Genomic DNA, 23,987 nt, shown 5'->3' with positions numbered 1-23,987 from the left:
ATATCATTAGTATAAGTAACTTTTAGCAAAAATGATTACATGCTTGGATCTGAACATAGCCAAAGATCAATCTGGTTTCTAAATGAGATTTTACAAACAAACAAACGAGACCCTGAGCAGATCAGCACGAAGTCCTGCAGGCCCCGGTTACTCACCACCAGCTGCTGCTGCAGGGACTTGACCTGGTGCTGCAGACTGCCAATCAGCTGACTCTGCCTCTTACTGGGACTCCCGCTGGTGCAGGTGAGCTGGGAAAGGCCACTGAGTGCTTGTTTTAGTCTTTCCACATCACTGAGCAGTTCAGTTATCTTATAAAAAAACGAGTTGTGGGAGAAACATGTATTAGTCACTTATTCACTTACAATGAACATCTTTACACAGAACTCATTCCTTGAGACACAAAATTTATCTTTATATGCCAGAAAGTTGAGGAATGAACGCTGTCAAGATTGTTATCAACAGTATGTGCAATATATAATTTCCTCTCAGTAAGGGGAAAACCTTTCATAGTTAAGACAATTAAATGAAATCATAAATACATGTTTGGTATGTAGTATATGCTTAATAAATAGTGACAATTGTAAGTAGGTATTAATAACTTGCTATTATAATTATACATTATATTCATAACTGACTTCCAAACAAGCTGAGAGCACTAAAATTCTGGGTCATATGAGCAGACATGTCAGAAAGTCAGTACTTGTACCTGTCCACTGAGGAGGGCTGGGGCTGTGTCTGCTTTCACTTGTCACTATATCCCCAGCATTAAGCATAGTACCTTGCAGGTAGAAGGCATTTAATAATTATTTGTTGAATGGGTAAAACTGAACTCAATCTCCCTGACTTCTCATCTTCATAGTACATACTTTATTCAATTACCAGTTTTGAAAATATTATTGAGCACCTATTCTGTAAATTGTACCATGAGAATGAACGATAAAGATGGAAACGTAAGTTATGAACCTGCTCTCAAAAACTAGTTGGAAAGACTAACCACATCATTCTTTTTTTTTTTTTTTAATATTTATTTATTTGGCAGTGCCGGGTCTTAGTTGTGGCACACGGGTGGGATCTTTAGTTGTGGCATGTGGGATCTAGTTCCCTGACCAGGGATCGAACCCGGGCCCCCTGCATTGGGAGCAAGGAGTCTTAACCACTGGACCACCAGGGAAGTCCCAACCACATCATTCTGACACGGTAATATATTTGTTGTAAATGGATGGCAAAACCAAAATACAACATGCATTTTGGAAGAGGAACAGTTTACTGTAGGCTAGGTTGGCCAATGAAGGCTTTAGGAAGGAGGGTTAAGTGATGAAGTGGGCATTAAGGAATGTAGAGGATTTAGGAAGGTAGAAAGGAGGGGCAAGATATTCTGTCTGTAGGAAGATACGGGGAAAGAATGTACAATGAGTTGGAGGGCTCAATTTACTGGTATGGGTGAGTGCCAAGATCAAGTCTGGGGGGCTCTGCAGCATCCTTAGTTTCTCATAGCCCAGAAACATAGCATTTTTTCCTCCTCTCCCTCACCATTCTTTAGGTACCTTAAAACCCACTGGGTTTTGACCATTCATTTTTGAGGCAAGTGAGTTTCCCCATCTTACCTCAATTCTTGGCTGTAACAGCTGAGGAAACAAAAGGAAAACTGCTTTTGATTTTTGTTTGTGTGACTTTACCTTTTTCTCAACTCCAATCTTTTTTTTTTGCATACTCGTAGTCAAACTAAAAAGATGGCATTTAATGGTCACTTTGTTAATGCTTTTGTAAACCTGTCTTGTGGAGTGCTACAGTAAAGAGTCCTATTCTACTCTGGCAGTTCTGCTCTGGGGTTTCCAATACCAAGCCATGCTTACCTAAAGTATTATTATTACCTTATTATCTTTAGCTTCGATTTGTTTGGCGGATTCCTGTATTCTTCTCTGTAACTCTGTGATTGTTGTTAAGGACTTATCGCATCGTTCCTGCTGATCCTTGATTTCTTGCTCAATGCTGAAATGGAGCAATTCCTTCTCATCTTTTGCAGACAGTTCCTTCTTTTTGGCATGCAAAACCTCCTCACATACTTCCTCATACTTCATATTCAGATTGGCCAATTTTTCATTTAGGTTGGAAATCTGTGTCTCCAAATCACTTTTCGTTGCTTTATATTTAGACAAATCAACCACCTCCCTAGTCTCTAATTTTTTTAATGCTTGTTTAGTATTCTGAATCTCAGACTGGAGCTTGGAGACCTCTTTGGTTTTGTTTTGGCTTTCTTCTTCCTTTTCTCTCAAGCTAGCTTTTATGATTCCAACTTCTTTCTCAAATGCTTCCTTAATCTGCAAATGCTCTGCGAGGGGCACAGAGGAGTTCTTTTGATTCTCCAGCATCTGCCGCAGTTGGGTCACTGTCTGCTGCTCTTTCTCATAACACCTTTGCTTAGTCTTCAGTTCTTCCTTAAGCGTCTCAATTGTGCCATTAAGAGATTTTTTCAGGGCCTCAACCTGTTCCAGTGGAACATGCTGTTTCTGCAGAAGAGTTTGTGCTGCAAGGATCTCAGAAATCTGTTTGGCATTCTCCTCCACCAGCTTCTCTTTCTCGTTCTTTACCTCTGTGTATTTCTGCAACAGGTCTTTTAACTGTCTGTTCAGCTCTTCTGTTTTTCTGCTTAATGCTCTTTCCATTTCATGAAAATTCTCAACAAGAACATTTTTATCCTTTAGATCCTTCTGAAGAGTGAGGATCTCCTTCTTTAACTTGTCATTTTCTTGCTTGCACTTCTTGGCCTCTTCTTCGCTGATGTGATGCTTTTGTGTCTGCTCGGATAACTGTTCTTTTAGTTCTTTCTCGGTAGCTTTAAATTTTCTCTCACACTCTTCAAGGCTGATAATTGGAGCATATTTTAGCTTGATGCATTCTTGTATTGTGTCAAGTTCCCTTTTCTGGGCCTCGATCTCGGCATGCAGTGTTACAATCTCCTCCTGGCCTTTTTTGTAGTTAACCAATATTTCGGCACTGTTGTCCTGGACCTTCTTCATGCTCTTCCTTACAGCACTCATCTTTTCCTCATGCTCTCTTAGGCTTATGTACTCAGCTTTTATTTGGTTCTGAGTGTTCTCCAGGTTTCTTTTTAATATTTCATTCTCATCTTTTATTTTCACAAATTCTCGATTTATATCTTCACACTTCTTCTTCATGTCTACTAATTCTCTGCTGGTTTTATCCAATGTGCTACTCAAAGCAGTTTTAATCTCTTCGTGGGTTTTCACTGGCACATACTGATTACTCATTATCTTTTTCAAGTCAGTGTTTTCAGACGTGAGCGAATATATTTTGTCTTGGTCGTCACCACATTTTTTATTAAGTTCAGACAGCTGCTTCTTAAGTTCAATGATATTGGATTTCAGAGCCATTATCTCTTTTTCGTGTTTCTCTGGAGGTATGAACACAGTTTCCAGGCGGCTAACGTTCTTACTTAAACTGGCATTTTCCATCAGCAATTTCTCCATTTCCAACTTCTTTTCTGTATATTTGTGTGTCACATCTGAAAGCTTTTTATTCAGATCATCAACAATTACATCACGTGACTTTTTCATTTCTTCACTTACTTTTAAAGGGACGTAATGATTTTTCATTTCAGTTGTTAAGTTATGTACTTGTTGGTTGAGGAGATTATTATCCAGATAGGCCTTTTCGATTTCCTTTTGTAAGGTCTGATTTTTCGATGTTAACTCACTGATTCTCTTCCCAAGTTCTCCTGACTTTTGCTCTAATCTGCTCTTGAGCTGCTCATGTTCTTCTGGTTTGACGTGCTGAGCCAGTTTGGCCTTCAAATTCTCAAGTTCTCTCTTTAACGGTCTAATTTCGCTAAGTGATCTTTCGTATTCTCTTTCCATCTCTATTAATTTTTTTGCCTTCTCGTTTACTTCATTTGACAACAAGCTCTTCATGTTTTCAAATTTCTCTGCCGGAATGGAAAGGGTCAGCTTGGATGACAAGTCCTTTAACTGGCCTTCCATCTCGGTGACCTTTCTCCCTCTCTTCTCTCGCTCCAGTTCACACATGCTCAATTCCTTCTGCAGTCGCTTATTCTCTTCCATTAGCTTGCCTTCATCCCTCTTAAACTCTTCGACTAACATCTCATTTTGTTTGATTTGGTTTCTTAATTTCCCCACTTCTGCAGACGCACCTTCATATTTTACTTTCATGTCTTTCAACTGATCCTTCAGTTCCTCTGTCAGTCTGTGGTTCCCAGTAGCTGCGTCGCTTGTTAGGTGCTCTTTCAGGGCAAGAAAATGTGTCTGCATTTGTTTCACTTTACCTTCTGACTCATACATTCTCTTCTGAACATCTTTCAAGGCGTCTTCTAGTTGCTTTATCTGCTCATCTGAATCCTCTTTGACCCTTTCACATTCCAATGCTAAGGCTTTGCACTCTGCCACCTTGTGAGCCAGTTCATTTTGGAGCTTGAGTCTGTCTTGTTTTGCAGAATCACAGAAAGTTCTCATTGCTTCTAATTCTTTCTTTAAAATTTCATTTTCTGAATATGAGGTTTGATTAGGTAAGGCCAGCTCCAGTGGTCTTAACATAGATCTGCTCTGCATATGGGCTGGCATACCTGTGGAAGTACACTGCAAAAATAATAAAAAATAAATTATCAATTCCAAGAGCCTAAAGAAGACACTTACTTATTTACCAAACTTATTTACCAAACTTACCATTGGTAATACCTACCCAAACATGGATATCAACTTTATCAACATACATTTACTATTTCTATGTTTTATGGCACATAATGTACTTAGAACTTCAAATTCTGAATAAAGTCATCAGAACCCTTGAGTAAAAACAAGGCTTTCACAATTTTAAATCTGCAAATAATTCCACAGAATATTATTTTCTAATAACATATATTGACTTCTAAGTTCCCTCAATGTTAACTCCAGTGTAATGTTGTTTAAATTATAAAAATACTACCAAAATAAACCTAGCTAGTATAAGAATTGTCAAGAAAATGATGTCAAGCAACTCACAAAATAGAAACACGTTTTCTTCTCTCAAAAAGAAAGATAAATTAGAACTTAGCATACGATCTTACTACAAAATTGGATTGACATCTTGTTTCCTCTATTAAATGCTAACAAAAAGAAGTACAATTTAAGTTCTCATTGAAATATTTCAGAAGTATCAGAACATATAACCATGAAAGATTAACTATTTCTATTTTTCCCCATCCACCCTATTACAATAAGGGCTCTTTTAAAGTCATGTGCTATGAGTAAAAAAGCCATGTGCTGTGAGTACAACCCACTATTTTATATGGCAGGTTTTACTGTTGTTCATTTCGATCCACACTGCCTTCCCATGGATGAAGAAGAAAGTTAACAAGGAATAATTTCTCAGCCTCAGTCTACTTCTAATTATCTTTCAACTTACCAATTATCTTTAGACTAAGACTACTATCACCTACCAACAAACTACTTACACAGCTTCACAATTTCCATACTTATTTTATTACAATCAAATATTTATCTGATGTTCTTAAAAAAATATTATTCAGTTGATTGACAACCAGTCTCTCAACTTAGAATCTTAGAAGTTTCCAGCTTAGAGTGATCTTAGACATCATATAGGCTAATTCACTCTTCTACAGAAGAAAGTATGTAAAAAAACCTTTAAAAGCCCAAATATTTATCAGTTCTGCAGTTCATAGAAGGTACTAAAAATGCAAACCTTGTATTTACTGGAAACTAAAAGTGAGGAGCAGTTAAACAAGTAAGAAAATCAGATAACACTCCTTCTTGGAAGCTTTACTTTGTGGTGAATTTCCAAAATATAGAATATATATCTGAATGCAAGGAATAATACATTTAAAAGTCAAGACATGCCTTTTGAATTATTCATACCTGTCTCCCCCTTTAATGGGCAAATATGAAGAGGTGACCAACTGCTGTTAAAGAATAGAGGGCTACTGTCAAAGACAATGAAATTTTAATTCAAATCTCTTATTTAAGTCACTGTCACCACAAATACTCTAGAGGGCACTAGACACAGCAATATCTGCTTTTATTAAACTCAAGACCACAAGGCCAACTTTTGTTTGATAATGAAAACCTTATTCAATGTACATATAGATGATAAATATACAATGCTCTTTTCCTCTTTTTAAAAAGGCACAATTATTTTTATAAATATATTTTAAAATAAAATATTACCTGTGAGTCTGTCATGTACATTTGACCTTGTTTAAGAAGCATATCTTCTTTTCCTAAATAAGTCCAAATAAATGGTATCTTAAATATCCATATCAAAGAAGTCTAAGCATTAATTTGGTGTTATTATCTCCTTTATTATTCAAATAAAAAAGAAGCATGAGTTACAACATAAAATTATCCTTGTTCTAAAATATCCATATTTTTCCTTATTACTCCTATATACATAAGGAAAGTATGTATATTCTTTTGAATAGATACTAAGTTGGTTTTTATATTTTATTTATTTATTTTTGGCTGTGTCAGGTCTTAGTTGCGGCACGCGGGCTCTTCACTGCAGTGCGTGGGCTCAGTAGTTGCGGCGCACGGGCTCCAGAGTGCGTGGGCTCTGTAGTTTGCAGCACACGAGCTCTCTAGTTGAGGCGCGCGGGCTCAGTAGTTGCGGTGCGTGGGCTTAGTTGCCCCACGGCATGTGGGATCTTAGTTCCCCAACCAGGGATCAAACCCACGTCCCCTGCATTGGAAGGCGGATTCTTAACCACTGGACTACCAGGGAAATCCCACTAAGTTGGTTTTTTGAATTATGTAAAATTGTTAGACTAAATAAGTTAAATGATTATCATGAAATATGTATATTACAGTCAAAATAAAAATGGTGTTCTTTGCAATTTATAGGATGAATATTACGATTGTACTTAGCTAACGGATAATTTAACATTCAACAGGAAGCAAAAAATTAGATTTTTCTAGAGAAATTGTTTAAAATTGGAGAATAAACAAAAGTGAAAATTATGTATAGTCTTAAAATAATAAATATTTATGGAACATCTAATTTTAAAATGCTTACCTGCATTGAGACTATATCCAAAGATTTCTCCAAATCAGAAAACTATGTTTACGTCTCTTTCCATAAAAAGCAGGCGCCAAATATCACAAGATAAATGTCTAACATGCGACAAGGCAAATTTGGTAATGCGTACAATATACAATTTAATAATCTAGGTCCTAAGGAAAATCAGAGCCTCAGTGATTACCAGATTTTATGTTAGAGACTACAGGAGTCATTTTAATCTCTTCCTAGTTCCATGTTGAGGTATAACACACAAGTAGTTGGATGAAGTTTTGCAGCAGGAATATCATATACAGTTAGACAAAATAAAGAGGCATAAACATTCTTTTTTTTGCTTGAACTGTGTGAACTGTAATGATAATCTATACTTTTATACTTACTGTTACTGAAATGACTTCCCAATCCTAAATGATTGCTCTGAAATCAGAAGGATACATTAAAACATTTTAGGTGAATACTGCTTCATTTTGTTAAATTCTGTATCTATTTTAGCTCTAAATGATCCAGTCATTAAAACCACATTTTCAACATTCCTTGTTTCTCCTGGGTATTATTCTACTGGAACTCACAGAAAGGCAGAACACAGTTAGAGAGATCAGTTGGGAATAAACTACTTCACTCAGCATTTTAATAAAAGCAGCCAAGTATTTCAAGGAAAAACTTGACTGCTCAAAAGAAAAAAAAAAAAGCTCCAAATGAAATGAAGCAACCTTGAATGCATACTCTCTGCTGTTTCTTTACTTCAAAAGGAAGGAAATGCCACATTCGCCGCAATAAATCAATTTACTTTACCACCATTGGGGAGCAGGAACCCTACCTCATCGCCTGTGAAACATTAGCCTAACCCCCTCTTTCAGAATTTATGGAACACCAATTACCTTTGAAGGTAAAAGGAGACAGAGAACAGGAAATGAAACTGAGGCAAAGAGCTACATATAGTTCATAATAAATCCATCAATACATCAGTTAGGAAAAGGAGAATAATAGAGAAATTTTAGATACTCTGAGTTAAAATATATTTGGATTGCTCCTTATCCCAAGTAAGCCAGACACAAAGAACCTAACATAAATTAAAATACTATACTTTTGAGAGTAAAGATATGCAGATGTACTTCATGTTTGTGTATCTGTCTATATTAGTACTAATAGCTGTGTGTCAGACTCTGATAGGTGACCATGATAAAAACGGCCCATAGTTCCGTAACTAAATTAATGTCCCACTAATACTTATTGCCCCAAGGGTATGGAAAAATATCTGTAAACTTAGGTAAGCTCTTTGTTCTAAGTAATATTTAATACTAGAGCCTGTAATAGGTAGTAAATGGGCTTATACATGAATGGGTAAGAGGAGGTCAAGGCACATAAGGAATTCAAAAAACTTAGTTTGGGTTTATTACCTTGACTTGATGACTCAAATGAAAACAAATGCATGAGTTACAACAGAAAATTAGCCTTGTTCTAAAATATCCATGTTTTCCCAAACCTGCTCTATAAGAATAAGGAAAATGCCTACATATTAAGTATTACACATAACACAGCAATTCTGTTGGCAGTTTATGAAGACTTTTAAGTATGTGAGATGATATAGTAGTGGATATTCAATATTTATAAATTATGATGCCTTAGTTTTTAAGGACTGCTTTCATAAATACTGGGTCACATATAAAGTGGACCTTGTAATTTTCTTCTTGAAGGTTATAAATCATTTCTAGTATAAAAATTCATCTGACTGGGGAAAATGTCCCCATTATATTGAGTGCAAAGACTTACAAAACAGGATGAATAATAAGACTACCTGTTGAATTCATGTATATAACACAAGTTATGTACAAAGAAAGGTCTGAAAGGATGTCAGGTGCTAAGAGTGCTGGGCTTATAGGTGTGTTTATTTTCTACTTTTAGTTTAACTATATTTTTAAATTTTTCTGAAATAAATATATGTTGTTTTATAAGAAACAGTAAGTATTTTCCTGCAGTTTATAATAACCTCATTCAAAGTTACAGACTTGTCTGAAGCTACAGAAAATCATCTATTGTTAAGACATGAGAGTCTACTCTTAGGAGAAAAATAACACAAAAATAGTACCCAATTATAGGTGTCAAACTTTGATGAATACTTCAAAGGCCCACATACACTTCTGTATTTTCTCCAGCTGAGTGTAAAACTAGTATTGTAGTTAGGAGCACAAACTGCCTGAGTTCAGGTTCTGGCTCTGACACTTAACTATTATTTATAAAACCCCTCATGGGTAAACTGCTCTTTGCCTCAGTCTCTTTCTTCACTTATGAAGTGGAGATAAAAAGAAAACATACCATACCAAGTTGATGTGTTTATTAAATGCATGTAAAGTGCACAAAGCAATTTCTGGCACATGGTTGGGGTCATGAACGTGTTAGCTATCACTAGTTTCATTACTAACCTTAAAAAGTCTTCAAATGTGAAAAGAGATAGAAGGCCCTATACTAGATTGTTCTTTAGCTGATAAAACTGTTTCTAAATAATTTCAGAATTCAGTCTATAAATATAAACACAGGTTCTTGGTTTTATTTTTTTTTAATGTATCAAGACATAACTCACCTGCAATAAAGTACACAAGTATACAGTGCAATGAATTTTTGCATATGTATACTTTGTGTAATTACAACTCAGATCAAGATATAGAACCTGTCTAGCACGCCCAGAAGTTTCTTCATGCCCCGTCCTGGTCAGTAACTGGCCACCAAAGGGTGGCCTCTATTCTGACCTGTATTAGCATAGATTAGCTTTGTCTAGTTCTGCACTTCACAAAAAAGGAGTCAGGCAGTATGTGCTCTTTGTGTCTGATTTCCTTCATGCAACATTATGTCTTGAGATTCATCCATGTCTTTACATTCTTTTTCATAGCTGCACCCATATTTTTAAATTTACACACAAAAAAGTTACTTTTGTTATGTACTTTGGAGTTATATTCCACGATAAAGATAAAAGACTCACACTGAATCAGCCACTCTCTTCAGTGACCCCCAATGATGAACAACATTTATAAAATATATATTTTGGCCTTGCAGAACAAATCTATGCCGTTAAAAGTCTGGAGAGTGGTCACCCTTGGTGCAGGGAGCAAGCGTGAGGAGGCTTCTGGGTACTAGTTATGTGCTGTTTCCTGATCTGGGATGTTAGATTTGTGAAAATTCTTCAACTTATTCACTTTAACGTGTTCTTTTTAACGTATATTGTATTCTGATTAAAAGTTTTAAAAAAACATAGTCTTGGAAAAACTAAGAGCTAATTGAGCCAACAAAAGATAAGTATATGATCTGAGCCTTATTAACACACTACTCTCACCAAACAAATCCACATATGCACAAGGTCCTTTCTGAGATAATCCTGGAATTACCGCTTTTCATTTAAATGATGCTTTTTATTAACACCATCATAATCACTGCAATTTTACAGGTAAAAGTATAATGTCTTGAAAAGGTAAAGATGACAAAGAGGAAGGCTGGGGAAGAGAAACTGGAACTGAACTAAATGTCAGTTTAGTCAATTTCAATGATCTCATTTAACCTTTAAAACAACTCTGTGGAAAAAAGGACAATCACCCCAATTTTGCCAAAGCATCACAAAGCTCAGAGACTTTAAATAAATTGCCGGAGGTCACACTATAAAGAAGAGAGTGATAATTCAAATTCAAGCCTGACTTCAAGCCCTTTACCACTGCCCATTATGAGTTACATGAAATAATTTATTTAAGCTTTCTATACCTCAAAATACTTGAATCTATTTTTCAGAGCCTCAATAGTTCTTAGGCTTTCTTCATGTTGCTTTTCTTTAGCTGCCAAAAGGGACTTCAGCTTTTCTTTCTGAAATGGAAAGGAATAAATACAGAGCAAAATCACCCTGTGCTTGAAATTGTGTTAAAAATGTGTTTTAGAAAATGTGAATTAGAATTACTTTGAGGACTATAGTTAATGAATTCTCTAACGTGGTCAATTTTTTTTTTTTTTTTAAATGGAACTTTTTTTTTTTTTTTTTTTTTTTTGGCTGTGTTAGGTCTTTGTTGCTGTGCGCAGGCTTTCTCTAGTTGCGGCGAGCGTGGGCTACTCTTCCTTGCGGTGTGTGGGCTTCTCATTGTAGTGGCTTCTCTTGTTGCGGAGCACGGGCTCTAGGTGCACAGGTTTCAGTAGTTGTGGCTCACGGGCTCTATAGCGCAGGCTCAGTAGTTGTGGCGCATGGGCTTAGTTGCTCTGTGGCACGTGGGATCTTCCCACGCCAGGGATTGAACCCGTGTCCCCTGCATTGGCAGGCGGATTCTTAACCACTGCGCCACCAGGGAAGCCCTAACCTGGTCAATTTTTAACTATTAGTAGAGTTCAAGATTTGTAGAACTATACTAATAATATACACAAACAATATTATGAAAAATTCAAATTTCTGTGGTTTGTTTTAAATCTTATTATTTTCAGACATTTTCTCTATAATGCTTAGAATTCTATATCTTTTCATGAAAAGTTTCATAGAAAATGAGCCATTCAGAGGCTCATTTCAGTAACAAGAAAATGCCTACAATAACCCATGCCACTATACTCAAAACATAATTTTACAGTCACACGTAGGTTTTGTTTTTTTCCTTTGAGCAATAACCAAAGAGAGAATTCTGTCTCCACATCAGTTCAGGACTTAAACCTCTACTGCAATGTTATCTTCAATTTACACAACAATTTACAGCTTTAAAGTAAAACTTATCATCCTACCTCACTTTCCAGATCATCAGCAACCATTACTTCCTAAATTTAAAAAGAAGAAGAAATGTATTTTCACTCTTGAAAGTTTATTTTAAAAAGCATGAGCTTGGCAAATATCTTTTAAAAAGGCTGGCGCATGTCATTAAGATTGGGGATGAGGCTGTGAGAAGAAAATGCCTACGTGCTACTACTTCTGTGCTCTGCGTTGTCATTCATGCTTCTCACTAACCAGGTTCAGAAGCACTTTCGACTCTTCTGAGACCCCATCAGTTACTTACAACTCTTACCTGCTCTTCCTCCTCACGTCTTCTGTCTAATCCTTCCCCTCTAATCCCACAACTCCAATCACAGTTCAGTCCTTTGTCATCACCACAGACCAACAGTGCTCTCTGTTCTTAGATCCGACCTTGTTTCATGTAAAGGTCCTAATAAGATATGACTTTCCACAGGGCAATAACCTGATTCTACCTCCTTTAGCACCTGGCACCATGACTTGCTGTGATGGGCCGTCATTAACCATTTGTTACCGACGATAATGACTCGTAGTAAAACAGTTCTGGATTTTTCTGGTGTGACGCAGATTATTTACCTCATTCAGCTGTAGTTGTAAACCATTGACTTTATCCAATAATATTCTCTGTTCCTGCTGAATTTTTCTCAACCTCTCTTTCAGATCTTCATTTTCAATCTCCAGATCCTTAAATAGCAAAGATTAACATGTGCTAGACCAACTTTAAAGGAGCAATTCTTATGGAAGAAATTTCTAAATGCAGTTCACTATCATAAACAGATATATACATATATAAAACAGCTTTAAGTATAAAGATACAATAATTTCAATGACATTCAAATAATTTAAAATCTATACATGAGAAATAACACAGAAAATTATAGTCCTATAACTAATAAATACAACTATATACAAAGACAGGAAACCATCATGATTCTAATAAATAAGAAATAAAAGCATCGTCTGGAAATAGAAAATAGCAGAAGAATATGTCATTTTAACTTTTGCCAAACACCTCTCAAATTTATAAGTTTAACAAAGCATAAGAATATCAATACTTCAGTGCTCTAATAAAACATTTAAGCCTCCAATTGAAGGCTATAGTTCATTTTCTTAACACTACATAGTAAACTATGAAAACCCAAATAAAATGCTTTTCTTTTATCATATGGAAAAGGCAATTCAATTTATATTTTAATGGTATTTCAGCCATAAAATAAACCATTTAATTATGGCTCTTCTTCCAATGCAATCGAAATAATAATTATTTTTTGAACACTTTGACGAACATAAAAGGTAAAAAGTGCTGTGTGGTTAACAAAATTATTTTTCTTAATCAAAATAAAAAATACTTTAAGAAAAAGTTCAGATTTTGTTTATTTACATTGATAACCATCATTTTTATCATTATAATTAATTTTCTAAAAGGAATATAAATTTATGATTTATGGCCCAAAACAGATATATTTAAATCAACAAAAACTTACAGAAAGTTATTAACTTATTTACTTCCTAATATATATTAAAACAATACTTCCTATAAGATAATACTGACCCAAACATTCATATCAAAAGTTAATTCTTTTAGAAGGAATTGGGCAAGAAAGTAGAATCACAAAACATAACAAGCTGCCCTTCCATCCCTTACTCATTTCCCCCGCAGTTTTGCTTCCTTTCTTTTCCCCAACCCCACTACAAACAATGCTGGAATTCTTTACAAAGGAAGATACCAATTTTTTTTCTTTTTACCTGAATGTTTTGATGCTCCCTCTGATCTGACTTCATATTTACTTCATCTAGCATCTGCGTCAAATTTCGCTTTGGTAAAACATAAGAAAACACAGGTTAGCAAGTATGAGAATATAGAAAAGTACATTTTCCTCAATAGGCAATACACCCAATTAGTGATTTTCAGTTTATCCAAGTTTAAATTTTGCTGTACAAAGCACAAGGTGGCACTGTTTCCACTTAAAACTCCAAATGGAAAGAATCTTTAAGGATCTAGGTTTTAAATAAATCAAGTATAATCTATTTTTTTAAATACTAAAAAAATAACAGAATTTAAAACCCCTACTGCTAAGGATTTATTTTAACCAAAGTCACCAAATTTTAAAAAGGAGAATTTGTACTAGAGGCAAAACTCACGTTGTACTATAAAGCATTAGCTACCATTCCCAAAAGAAGAATTTGGTGTTTAAAAAGAGGAGGTGGGGGCAGTTACATTAATGTTGAGAGAAAATATGGAAATTACTTCTTTGAGTACTGATGAAATAAAATATCAAAGGGTGTGATAAGAAAGAGATAGACAATCCACTGACTAAAGCTATATAAAAGATTTCTAAATGACTTGGTTGGGTACATGATCTGTTTTTGTACACTTACTGCTTTGAAACTTTATTCCAGCTTAGAGATTTGCTTTAATAAAAACACAATACAATCATTAAACAAGAGATAAAATAATCTTTTTTTTGGCCAAATTGATCTTTAAATCTACACAATAATTTAGAAAGCTATTTCTTTCTTCCTTTTTGAGAGCTAAAAAAACAAACAAAACGTGAATGCTTTAATTTTCCAAGATAATTTTATGTTCCACGTTATTTGTTGACTCACGTGTTTAAACTATCGTCCTAATGAGCTTGGATTTAGAATTAGAGGAACAAGTTCCCATTAAGACAATACTCTGTATCCACGATTTGGCCCAAACTACATGTCTAGCCTCATTCCTTCTACCAAAGGGCCGTTCTTCACGTGGAATCTGACCAGCCTCATGATACCACTTTCAGCCCCCGCCTTCCCTCTGGTCTCTGATTCCTGTCACTCTGCCCCTCTACTGCCCCACGGGCATGTTAAACATGCTCCTTCATCAGGGGCTTGGTACTTGCCCTTCCCTCTGCCCTTGAGGCTTCACCCACAGAGCCGCTGGCTCCCTCCTCACTTCCTTCAGACCTCTGCTCGAATGTCAGTCACTTCCTGACCACACCATCTAAAATAGCTTCCCGCCCTCTCCCTCTTCATTCCCTAATCCTGTTCTGCTTGTCTTCAAAGCATCTGCCATGGTACTAAATACCCATTTGCTTACTGTTCATCTCTCTCACTGGGCTGGGAGCTCCAGGAGGGCAGGGACTTTGAACACTGATATCCCCAGCACTTAGAACAGTAATGGGCATATAGTAAGTAACTGAATACATCTTATTTTTTAAACTATACTGTAGGCTTCTTGATAACAAGGATTATATGTCCCTTAGTACACAAACAAATCCTATTTACAGCAGATATTTTAAAATGTATTTAATTAACAACTGAAACAAATGAGGTTTACTGTTCTTAGCAGAATATTAACTCCATGAATTCATTTAGATAATTCCTATTCATTTAGATACCATTCCCATATCAATATTCAATAATTCTTTCTTTTAAATACATGTATGTTTCAGAAATAGTTTTTCTCTCAATATGTGTGAGATGGCTGGTATTGATATAAGAGGGCACATTTTATTTCCCTCTACACCCACTTAGGTTATCTGAGGAATGGGAGAAAAGGCTGAAACAGCTGCTCCAGATGGGAAAGAAAAGTGACAGCAGATATGACCCATGCAGGGACGTATTACTTAATTGTGATGGACTGAAAGGGAAGCATGCTTTCATACAGCTTTCAAATTTAGGTGCGAGCTACAGAAATGATATAGAATGATGACGGGATGGCTCAGAAGGTACCTGATTACTTCTCTTCACGGTTTGGAAGTGCTCAGGTCCCTCTCACTAGAGAAAAGCTGAAAGCCAGGAAGGGAACAGCCAGCAGAAGAGAAGAGCTGCCTACACTAGCTTTGGGTGAGATGGTTTAAGAGTGCGCAAAGCAGCCCCACTCACTTTAACTAGAAGAGATTAGGGGAAATGATTAGACATCTACAGAGACTGAGACACAAAACCAGGGTTCAATAGTGATGTGATAATAAACTTAGTGCAAGGTATGAATTATTTCATGTACTGTGTTTTTTTTAAAGTCAAGTCCTCATTAAATTAAATACACACAGCAGAAAAAGAAAAAGAAAAAGAAAAAGAAATCCAAATGTTAACAGTGGCATTGAAATCACATATATAATCAGTTTTGAATTCTGTTTTCTTCATTTCTTATTGCTTGGAAGAATTTTCCCACATCAGGGGATATTCGACTCTGTTACTAAGGGAGAATAGGAGAAAACTGCCTATGGTCTACCAAGCTAATATTCATCATCAGAGAAACTCAACAAGGTGCAATATTCCATACTTGAAAAGGCTGGATGTTCAAGACCAGCAATCAGGAGTCTACCTATTTCCCATTGGATACATTCATTGTAATTAAGACCCACTGTCTCAAGCTGAGTGACAGTATCTGGATAAAGCCTCAGGATCTCATGACCTAGGTCCTACATGGGCATGATTAACTGGGAAGAGAGAACAGCATGCATTTAAACACAAAACAGTTATATATAACCATTACCCAGGTTTGCTCAGCACTTTACTTAAACTGCACAATATACATAATTTTTTAACCTGTTGTAAAGATGGTCCTTTCTTCCAAAGTTCTCTCCCTGAAGATTTAAAGAGAGGGAAAGGGAGGAGAAAGAGGAACAGTGAAACAGCAGGTTAACTTGGGTAGATTTGCATTCCCCAATTATATAATTAAGTCAATATTAAAGAAATAAATTTTTAAGTTTCTTTTGAAGTTTACTACCTTACAGTTAAAACAACAATGAAATATCACTTTTGCCTATCTAATCAGCAAAGTATTTTTTTTTGCTATGACAACATCCCTGTAGATGATATTCAATGCCAGGGAGGGGAGGCAGGTGAAAAATACAAAATTTAAAACATCCTAAATTAGAAGGCAACTTGTCAATATATACTAAAAGCTTAAAAAAATGTGCATAACCTGAAACCTCTTAATTCAACTTCTAGGAAGTGATCCTAAGGGTATAATAAAAATATGCTAAAATATTTATGCATAAGGACAGTCACTAAAGGACAGTCACTATTTATATTAGTAAAAACTGTATAAACAACTTAAATGACACCTATAGAAAATTGCTTAATTAAATTAAACTTAGATGGAATTTTATGCATCAATAAAAATCATACTGTAGAAAAAATATTTATTTGGGAAAAGTCTTCGAACTATATTACACAAAAAGTAATCTACAGCTCTCTACAGGTGACCTCAATTTTATGCACAGAGAGAAGACTGGAAGGATATTCCTCAAAATGTTAGTAGAGGCTCCTCAGTGGTAGAACGAGTGGTTGATTTTACTTGCTGTGCTTTTCTGTGCTTTCCAATTTCTCTTTAATAAGCATAGGAAAATACTTGGCACAAGTATTCAATAAATCTTAGTTGAATATTTTAAATACATGTTTAAACAATGATTCTTTCTTTAAAACTTTTTAAGTATGAGCTTAAGCACTTCCCCCCTCCTCATCAAAAAATATATATTAGTAAAACACTTTATTTGGCTCTTTCTTTTCAGTTCTTAAATTACTACACAGTAGAGTAGGGTTGACTGGATAAACTGGACAACACATGTAACACACACTGCCTCAAAACAAGTGACTATAATGTAAAACCGCACAGCTGGGGCAGACAGGGAGATGAACCAATACTGCTTATTGTAAGGAGTGTTTTGCCCCTTACGAACTGTAGCTCTACCATCTAAATCTTTAAAAGCTGCTCTTTATTAACTAGCACTTTTCTAGTGACAGGAAACTGCTGGTACCTTTGTTGGTATTTTCTGATGCAGTCTTCAGTAAGGTTAGAATGTCCAGATTGTCACCAATTCTTGCATAGTAAGAACTATCATGGCCAAGGGCATCCAGCAAGGTTACATCAGCACCATTTCTGATTAAGACTTCTACTGCATCTTTGCAACCATACTCGCAACCTAGCATGAGAGCAGTCCTAGAAGGCAAGACGGAAGAATAAAAGACCTTGAGAAGGATCCAAAAAAATACTTCAGGAATCTCTTTCAGAGGTCCCCTTCTTAAAGAACAGATATTACTTTAAAAAGCCACGTTGTTATAGACACAGATTTGACTTCATATTTTTATCTTATATTTTAACTCCATTGCATTTATAAAAACATTTGTTTTGTGTCTTAGTTTGCAGAGCTAACATTTTACATCTACCTACACACATTTGTTACTTCTACTGCCAAATTAACCTCCTTTATTCCAGTCCTTCTATGTACTACAAGTTAATTGCCACAAAGACCTTCCACAACTGATACTGTCACCTTATCTGTGCAAAACCTACAACGATAAACGCAAGCTATTTAAATCACTTTGCAGGCCTTTCCGCGTCCCGTCCCCCACGGTGGGCGGCGGGACAGAGTGACACAGTCCTTTCCGAGGGTTCTCGGCCAAGGGCTTCATCGCGGGCCCTGCTGCCGCCAACCCCACTCCTCGTCGGAGAGAAGATGGAGGGCCGGAACAGCGCCATCTCCGCCGGCGTGAGCGGGGCCCTTTTCATCGGGTACTGCATTTACTTTGACCCCAAGAGATGGAGTGACCCTAACTTCAAGAACAGGCTGCGAGAACGAAGAAAGAAACTGAAGCTTGCCAAGGAGAGAACTGGACTTTCCAAGTTACCTGACCTTAAAGATGCTGAAGCCGTTCAGAAATTCTTCCTCGAAGAAATACAGCTTGCAAGAGTTACTAGCTCAAGGTGAATATGAGAAGGGTGTTGACCATCTGACAAATGCAATTGCTGTGTGTGGACGGCCACAGCAGTTACTGCAAGTGTTGCAGCAAACTCTTCCACCACCAGTGTTCCAGATGCTTCTGACTAAGCCCCCAACAATTAGAGAACTGTAAGTGCTCAGAGCTTGGCTGAAGATGATGTGGAATGAGAAACAAATGTCAACATAATAATCTCAATTAAAAAATATTTTTAAAATCTTAACTTGGAAGATGATCAGCTCTGGGGGAGTAAGGGCAAATAAGCTTGTTATGGACTGTCTTATACTGAAATCTACCAAAGTTAATTTTTACTTTGTGTAGATCCATTTGTCTGTTTTATTTATTTTCCCAGTGAAAAGTGTATTTTGTTAGAGAGGTTTTCATTTTATAAATACACTATCAGTTACTGAAAAAAATAAAATAAATAAATCACTTCGTGAACTGAACTACATCATGCAAATGTCCCCAATGAATCCCTTCTATTCCAAAACAAGAATCAGATTCCTGTTCCTGATTTCTCTCTTTAGAAGAGCCTTTCTTCTCCTACACATCTCCTTCACATTTTCACACTTAATTTTAAAATTTGCCTTCTCAAATAAACCTTCTTTGATTAACCCCATTATCATGGACCACTGGTTTATTCTGCCATGATAGAATCGTCAGCACTTAAACATTTAACAGTATAATTGGCAGACCATAATAATGCAACAATTAAATCATCATGGAAATTTAGAAGTACTCTAGAAATTCTCTATTTTTACTGCTGAGGCAACCAACACTTAATGAAATGAAGTGACTTATCCTATATATGATTCTGTCTTCAATTGTGAATATTGAATTTCATACGGCAACTGATTTTTGCCTTTATTTGATGTCTGTTCTATTCCTCTTTTATACTCCCCGGTAGTTGCTGGAATGCAGTTTTACATAAAACAGGCATTAACAAATTTTTTGTTATAAGGGAAAAAATGTTATAGATAAGACAGGAAGAAAGAAAAGAAACTTGAATACAGAGTGTCAGAAACAGATTTTAATTTACCTTTAAAACCATCTGCTACGTAGTCTAAATATAATACACATTGCCCTATCGCATTGGTTTTTTTGTGAAGTTCCAATGAAAAAACACAGACAAACATACTTGGAAAAATAAAAGATCTTTTAAAGAAATAAGGCATTGTATACGTGGATCAGCCAGATCACCCCTTTCTGATCCTAAAATTTATTTTTCAATCAAATTTTCTTAAACATGCTTGGAGCCAGATCATAGTATCACAAAAACAAAGTAATATAAAAAAAGCCACTTTCTTAAAAATCACATTAATGATTTAATTGCTTAAGAATTTCCTCCTTTGAGATGCCTGAACAATGAAAACAATCAGAGCTATAAAATCTGACATCCAAAGACTAATTATACTTATCTACTTCCAGTGAACTACAAACAATAGAATATGTGTTTAGAAGAATAAAAGTAACTGAAAAGAAACCAACAATTTTACCAGTAATCATCTATACAATCTCAGAAACTTGTCATAAATTACTGTAATGCTTCAACTGGTGGAAGGGATGTATTTCAGATACTTTGTTGTCAGAAACTCTATGACTATAAACATCAGAATTATAATATAGCAAGCAGCATGATACACTAGACCCAGAAAAGAGGACAGAGAGAATTACAGATAGAAATTGTTAGTGCACACCAACTAAAATAACATCAAATACAGGTGCAGCAATAAATTAATGAAATCTGTATTGGGGTACAGAAATGAACTCAGTTTCAGAGAAGGAGGTGGCATTGTGCCCAGCAGAAAGGAGAGAAAACACCTTGAGAAAATCTACACTGAAACATGTCAAGCTCCAGGACACGCAAGAACTCCTTTACTCTCAAAAGATTCACTAATGAAGAAGTAGAGACTGTAAATGTAATTTTTTATTCTTCTTCCTTATTTGAGCCCATTTCATTAAAGATTATTTTATAAGCTCAAAATAACTAGGATATAATTACTCTTTTCTTCAGTTCTTTGACCTGAACACAGGCCATAATCACTGCCTGTATTTTGAGTTTACCCTGTCATCCCCTATTTCCCTCTCCCTCCTTCTTCAGCCAACTCTGAAGAGTAATAAGTGAGTGTCAATTCCAAGGAAGGGAGAACCACAGGGGATAGAAAGGCCAAGTCACAGCAGCAGAGCTTCAGGATCACTGTGCATCGAGCTGGTGTCTGCGGAGCCGCGATAAAAGAATTACCTGTTTTGTTTGTCTCTGGAATTGGTATCCGCCCCTCTATCTATCAGCAGTTGACATATTGTTGGCCTACACATCTGAGTAGCCAGAACAAGCGGCGTCCGCCCATCCTAAGCAACAAGAAAAATAAGACAGCATTCAGACAACAAGTCTCCCAAAACATGAAAGTCAGAATACATGAGTTGAAATGAGAATAAACATAAACTGACTTACTACATCTTTGGTATTCACTGAGGCCCCGTGGTCGCAGAGCAGCTGTATGCTAGAAGGACAGTCTGCCATAGCTTTGAGGAACAAAGGAAAATGACAAATGGTGAACATCTGTTGGTAACACGTGGTGTTTCGCTAGACCCGAATAAGGCCTAAGTTCTTCAGTCCCTAAAGTACTAGCCTCACATCCTTCATTCTCAGTTTAGCATTATAAGCATTGATTTTTCTATCTGAAAATGGATTAGACAAGATCATTTTGTCAATTTTGTGGAATTTATTAGGACCAAGGAACACTGTCACTCTTGCAGAGGACAAGAATATACTGCTGTTCTAAGGGTAAACACTGATAAGGAAAATCACGCTTAAACTTTCGATTTATAGTATATTTTAAAATGTGGCTATAACTTACTGAATCCTTGAAGTGTTAGGGCAGTTTTTTTAAAAGAATCATATACTTTTTTCTTTATAGAAGACCCACAGTAAAGAAAGTATGATTCATACAATTCATATTTCCTTTTCACAGCAGAAACTGCAACGTCTGCCCTTGATGCAAAAGCAGGGTCATTTTGCTAAAAATTATATTATAAAATCACATGATGCCTCTTCTCTGATCAACACTAGAGTCCATATTTGTATCAGGAAAAAAGTGGTCAAATTCATAAAGTACGATTGTGTTTATACTTCCCATGAGTTTTTATAAAAGTTTTATAAGTTGATACTAGTTTATCTGCACAAAAAAGTACTAAGTCAGCGTTCTTTTTTCCTTTTTTTTTTTGAGTGCAATTCAATAAAGTAAAACCAAACATACATTAAAAAATCAAGTAAATTTTTCATTTCTGATGTCTTTAATCCAGCAAGCCTTTTATATAAAATACATAATCAATCTTAAAAAGAAAAGATAAATTGAAACTGAATACATTAATTCAGGAATTATAAAATAACAACCATTCAGGCCCAATCAAAAATAAGAAGGAAAAAATGTAAAGCATAAAAAATTCCCGAGTTATACTATACTGAACAAATCAAGTCAGTATTAAAGGTGCGATGATGGAGAATGCCAGCTGTTCATCCTTGTTCCATGGTAACAAAACTGTGTTGGGCACAGGGGGGCTCACCTAGACCACAGTTCCCAGTCTCCTTTGCATGCAGGCATGACCACATGAGTTAGATCATGCCAATGGAATCTGACATGAGGGACATGTGCTACCTTCTGAGTCTAGGGCTTTAAAAAGTGGTTATACACTCTTCCATAATCTTTCTCCTTCCTGCTAGCAGGAAGACAGGTACCTATTATCAGCTTCAGCCTTAAAGATGAGGACAGCACACCAGGCAATGGTAGAACTGCAAAATAGAAGAAATCTGGGTCCCTGAATGGCCATATGGAGCAGAGGTACAAGCCAATTTGATCATTAGGGCTGTGAAATGAAAGAAATAAATTCTGTGTGTGGGTGTGTTTTTTTTAAAGCAAATGTTATTTTATTTTGTCACAGCAGTATAGTCTTATCCCTAACCAAGACAAAAATTGCTATCAGGAGTCAGGTGCTGTTGTAACAGATACCTAAATTATACAGCACTGGTTTAGTGGTTGGGTACTAGGTGGTCAGTAAACCTATTTCAGGCTAGAAACCTTGTGATTTTTCTCATACTGTGGCAAAACGTTTGATAGATCTATCATCTGTGCTAATTTACAAGGTACACTGTGTGACTATGGAGCCTTTCTAGGTGAAGCAATAGAAAAGAGCCAGAATTTTAGGGCATATTGGCGGCTGCTTACTGCTTTTAGTAAGAAAGAGATGAGGTCAACAAGAAAGAGATGAGGTCAAGCAAGAATTAGTTATGAACACAGATGGAAGGGAATAGAGTTTCTAGATATTTGGGACCTCACAGGTATAGAGAAGCCAATTGTTTCTCTATACCAAACAGCAAGATATAAAACCATCGTTGGTCACAACTTTTCTCAAAGACAGCCCAATAAGGAAAAATGAAAAAAAAAAACAAAAACAAAAAAACCAGATCCAGTCCTGGAATAAAGATCAGATTGAGGATACTATATTCCCATCCAAGACTATTATTTCAGATGACTTTGAGGTGGCAGTATTAAAATGAACAAATGAACTTATTTACAAAACAGAAGTAGAGTCACGATGTAGAAAACAAACTTACGGTTACCAGGGGATGGGGTGGGGGCGGGGGGATAAATTGGGAGACTGGGATTGACATACACACACTACTATATATAAACTAGATAACTAATAAGGACCTACTGTATAGCACAGGGAACTCTATTCAATACTCTGTAATGGCCTATATGGAAAAAGAATCTAAAAAAGGAGTAGGTATGTGTATATGTATAAGTGATTCACTTCGTTGTACACCTGAAACTAATACAACATTGTAAATCAACTACATTCCAATAAAATTAAAAAAAAAAAACTCTGTAAATTAACCTAATGTTCTACACAGTATTGAACATTTTATAAATAAATTTTCTAAATTTTGGTTAAAAAAATAAAATAAAATGAGGTAGAGAATCGTGAGTCCAGAAATAAAAACAAGAAATAAAGGAGGGTTAAGAACTTTATGTCCAGAAAATAAATGGTTCCTGACATATGGAAGTGGTTGGCAACAAATAGCCCAGAAACCTACCAAGGTTTTGAGGGAATGCACTACCCCAAAATCCAAAAGCCCAGTCAGCTAAAACTAATAACTCTTCCTGTGCTTAATCTGCTTATATAGAGGGCATACTTTCCAACATCCAATTTACCTGTGATCTTGGAGGATAATGGACAAGAACCTCCCAGAAGGCAAAGCTAGGGCCCACAGAGGACAATAAGGGATTTCTCCTAGGAAACAAAACCAGGGGGCACCTGAAGGAGCTAACCAAGAAATTTACTCCAAGATCTCAGTTTTTGCAAGTTTTGCTCAGCAGTATTTGATACCTGCTGTTGACTAGTGATTGCTGTGTATTTCCCAGTTCCCCCTTTTCCAAAAGGGAGTCTTTATTTTACTTATCCTGTTCTTGCTGCATCACTATATATTGTGAGGAGCAGATCTCTT

At 36.1% G+C, this 23,987-nt stretch overlaps 1 protein-coding gene, 1 non-coding gene and 1 pseudogene across 5 annotated transcripts in view; 1 reads left to right on the top strand and 2 right to left on the bottom strand.

Annotated features, from left to right (window-relative positions):
- The window catches only part of UACA (uveal autoantigen with coiled-coil domains and ankyrin repeats), an 86,664-nt gene that overhangs the window by 6,000 nt on the left and 56,677 nt on the right, over positions 1 to 23,987 (bottom strand). For all 4 annotated transcript variants that reach the window (XM_059912866.1, XM_059912868.1, XM_059912867.1 and 1 more), the window contains 12 exons: positions 20,934 to 21,004; positions 20,724 to 20,830; positions 17,521 to 17,702; positions 16,307 to 16,344; positions 13,526 to 13,594; positions 12,356 to 12,463; positions 11,776 to 11,808; positions 10,786 to 10,884; positions 7,422 to 7,458; positions 6,195 to 6,247; positions 1,872 to 4,610; positions 156 to 308 (listed from right to left, as the gene is read on the bottom strand). In XM_059912866.1, coding sequence (XP_059768849.1) covers positions 156 to 308; positions 1,872 to 4,610; positions 6,195 to 6,247; positions 7,422 to 7,458; positions 10,786 to 10,884; positions 11,776 to 11,808; positions 12,356 to 12,463; positions 13,526 to 13,594; positions 16,307 to 16,344; positions 17,521 to 17,702; positions 20,724 to 20,830; positions 20,934 to 21,004 — 3,689 coding nt within the window. The remainder of the gene's footprint in view (positions 1 to 155; positions 309 to 1,871; positions 4,611 to 6,194; positions 6,248 to 7,421; positions 7,459 to 10,785; positions 10,885 to 11,775; positions 11,809 to 12,355; positions 12,464 to 13,525; positions 13,595 to 16,306; positions 16,345 to 17,520; positions 17,703 to 20,723; positions 20,831 to 20,933; positions 21,005 to 23,987) is intronic.
- TRNAW-CCA (transfer RNA tryptophan (anticodon CCA)) lies at positions 1,099 to 1,171 on the bottom strand. Its single transcript has one exon. It is a non-coding gene; the product is annotated as a tRNA-Trp (tRNA).
- Positions 18,197 to 18,822, top strand: LOC132360403 (mitochondrial import receptor subunit TOM20 homolog; annotated as a pseudogene).

The sequence above is a fragment of the Balaenoptera ricei genome, chromosome 2 (genome assembly GCF_028023285.1).
Source record: "Balaenoptera ricei isolate mBalRic1 chromosome 2, mBalRic1.hap2, whole genome shotgun sequence".
NCBI lineage: Eukaryota > Metazoa > Chordata > Mammalia > Artiodactyla > Balaenopteridae > Balaenoptera > Balaenoptera ricei.
The sequence above is the reverse complement of the archived record's forward strand: the minus strand, read 5'-3'. Positions and strand labels throughout refer to the sequence as shown.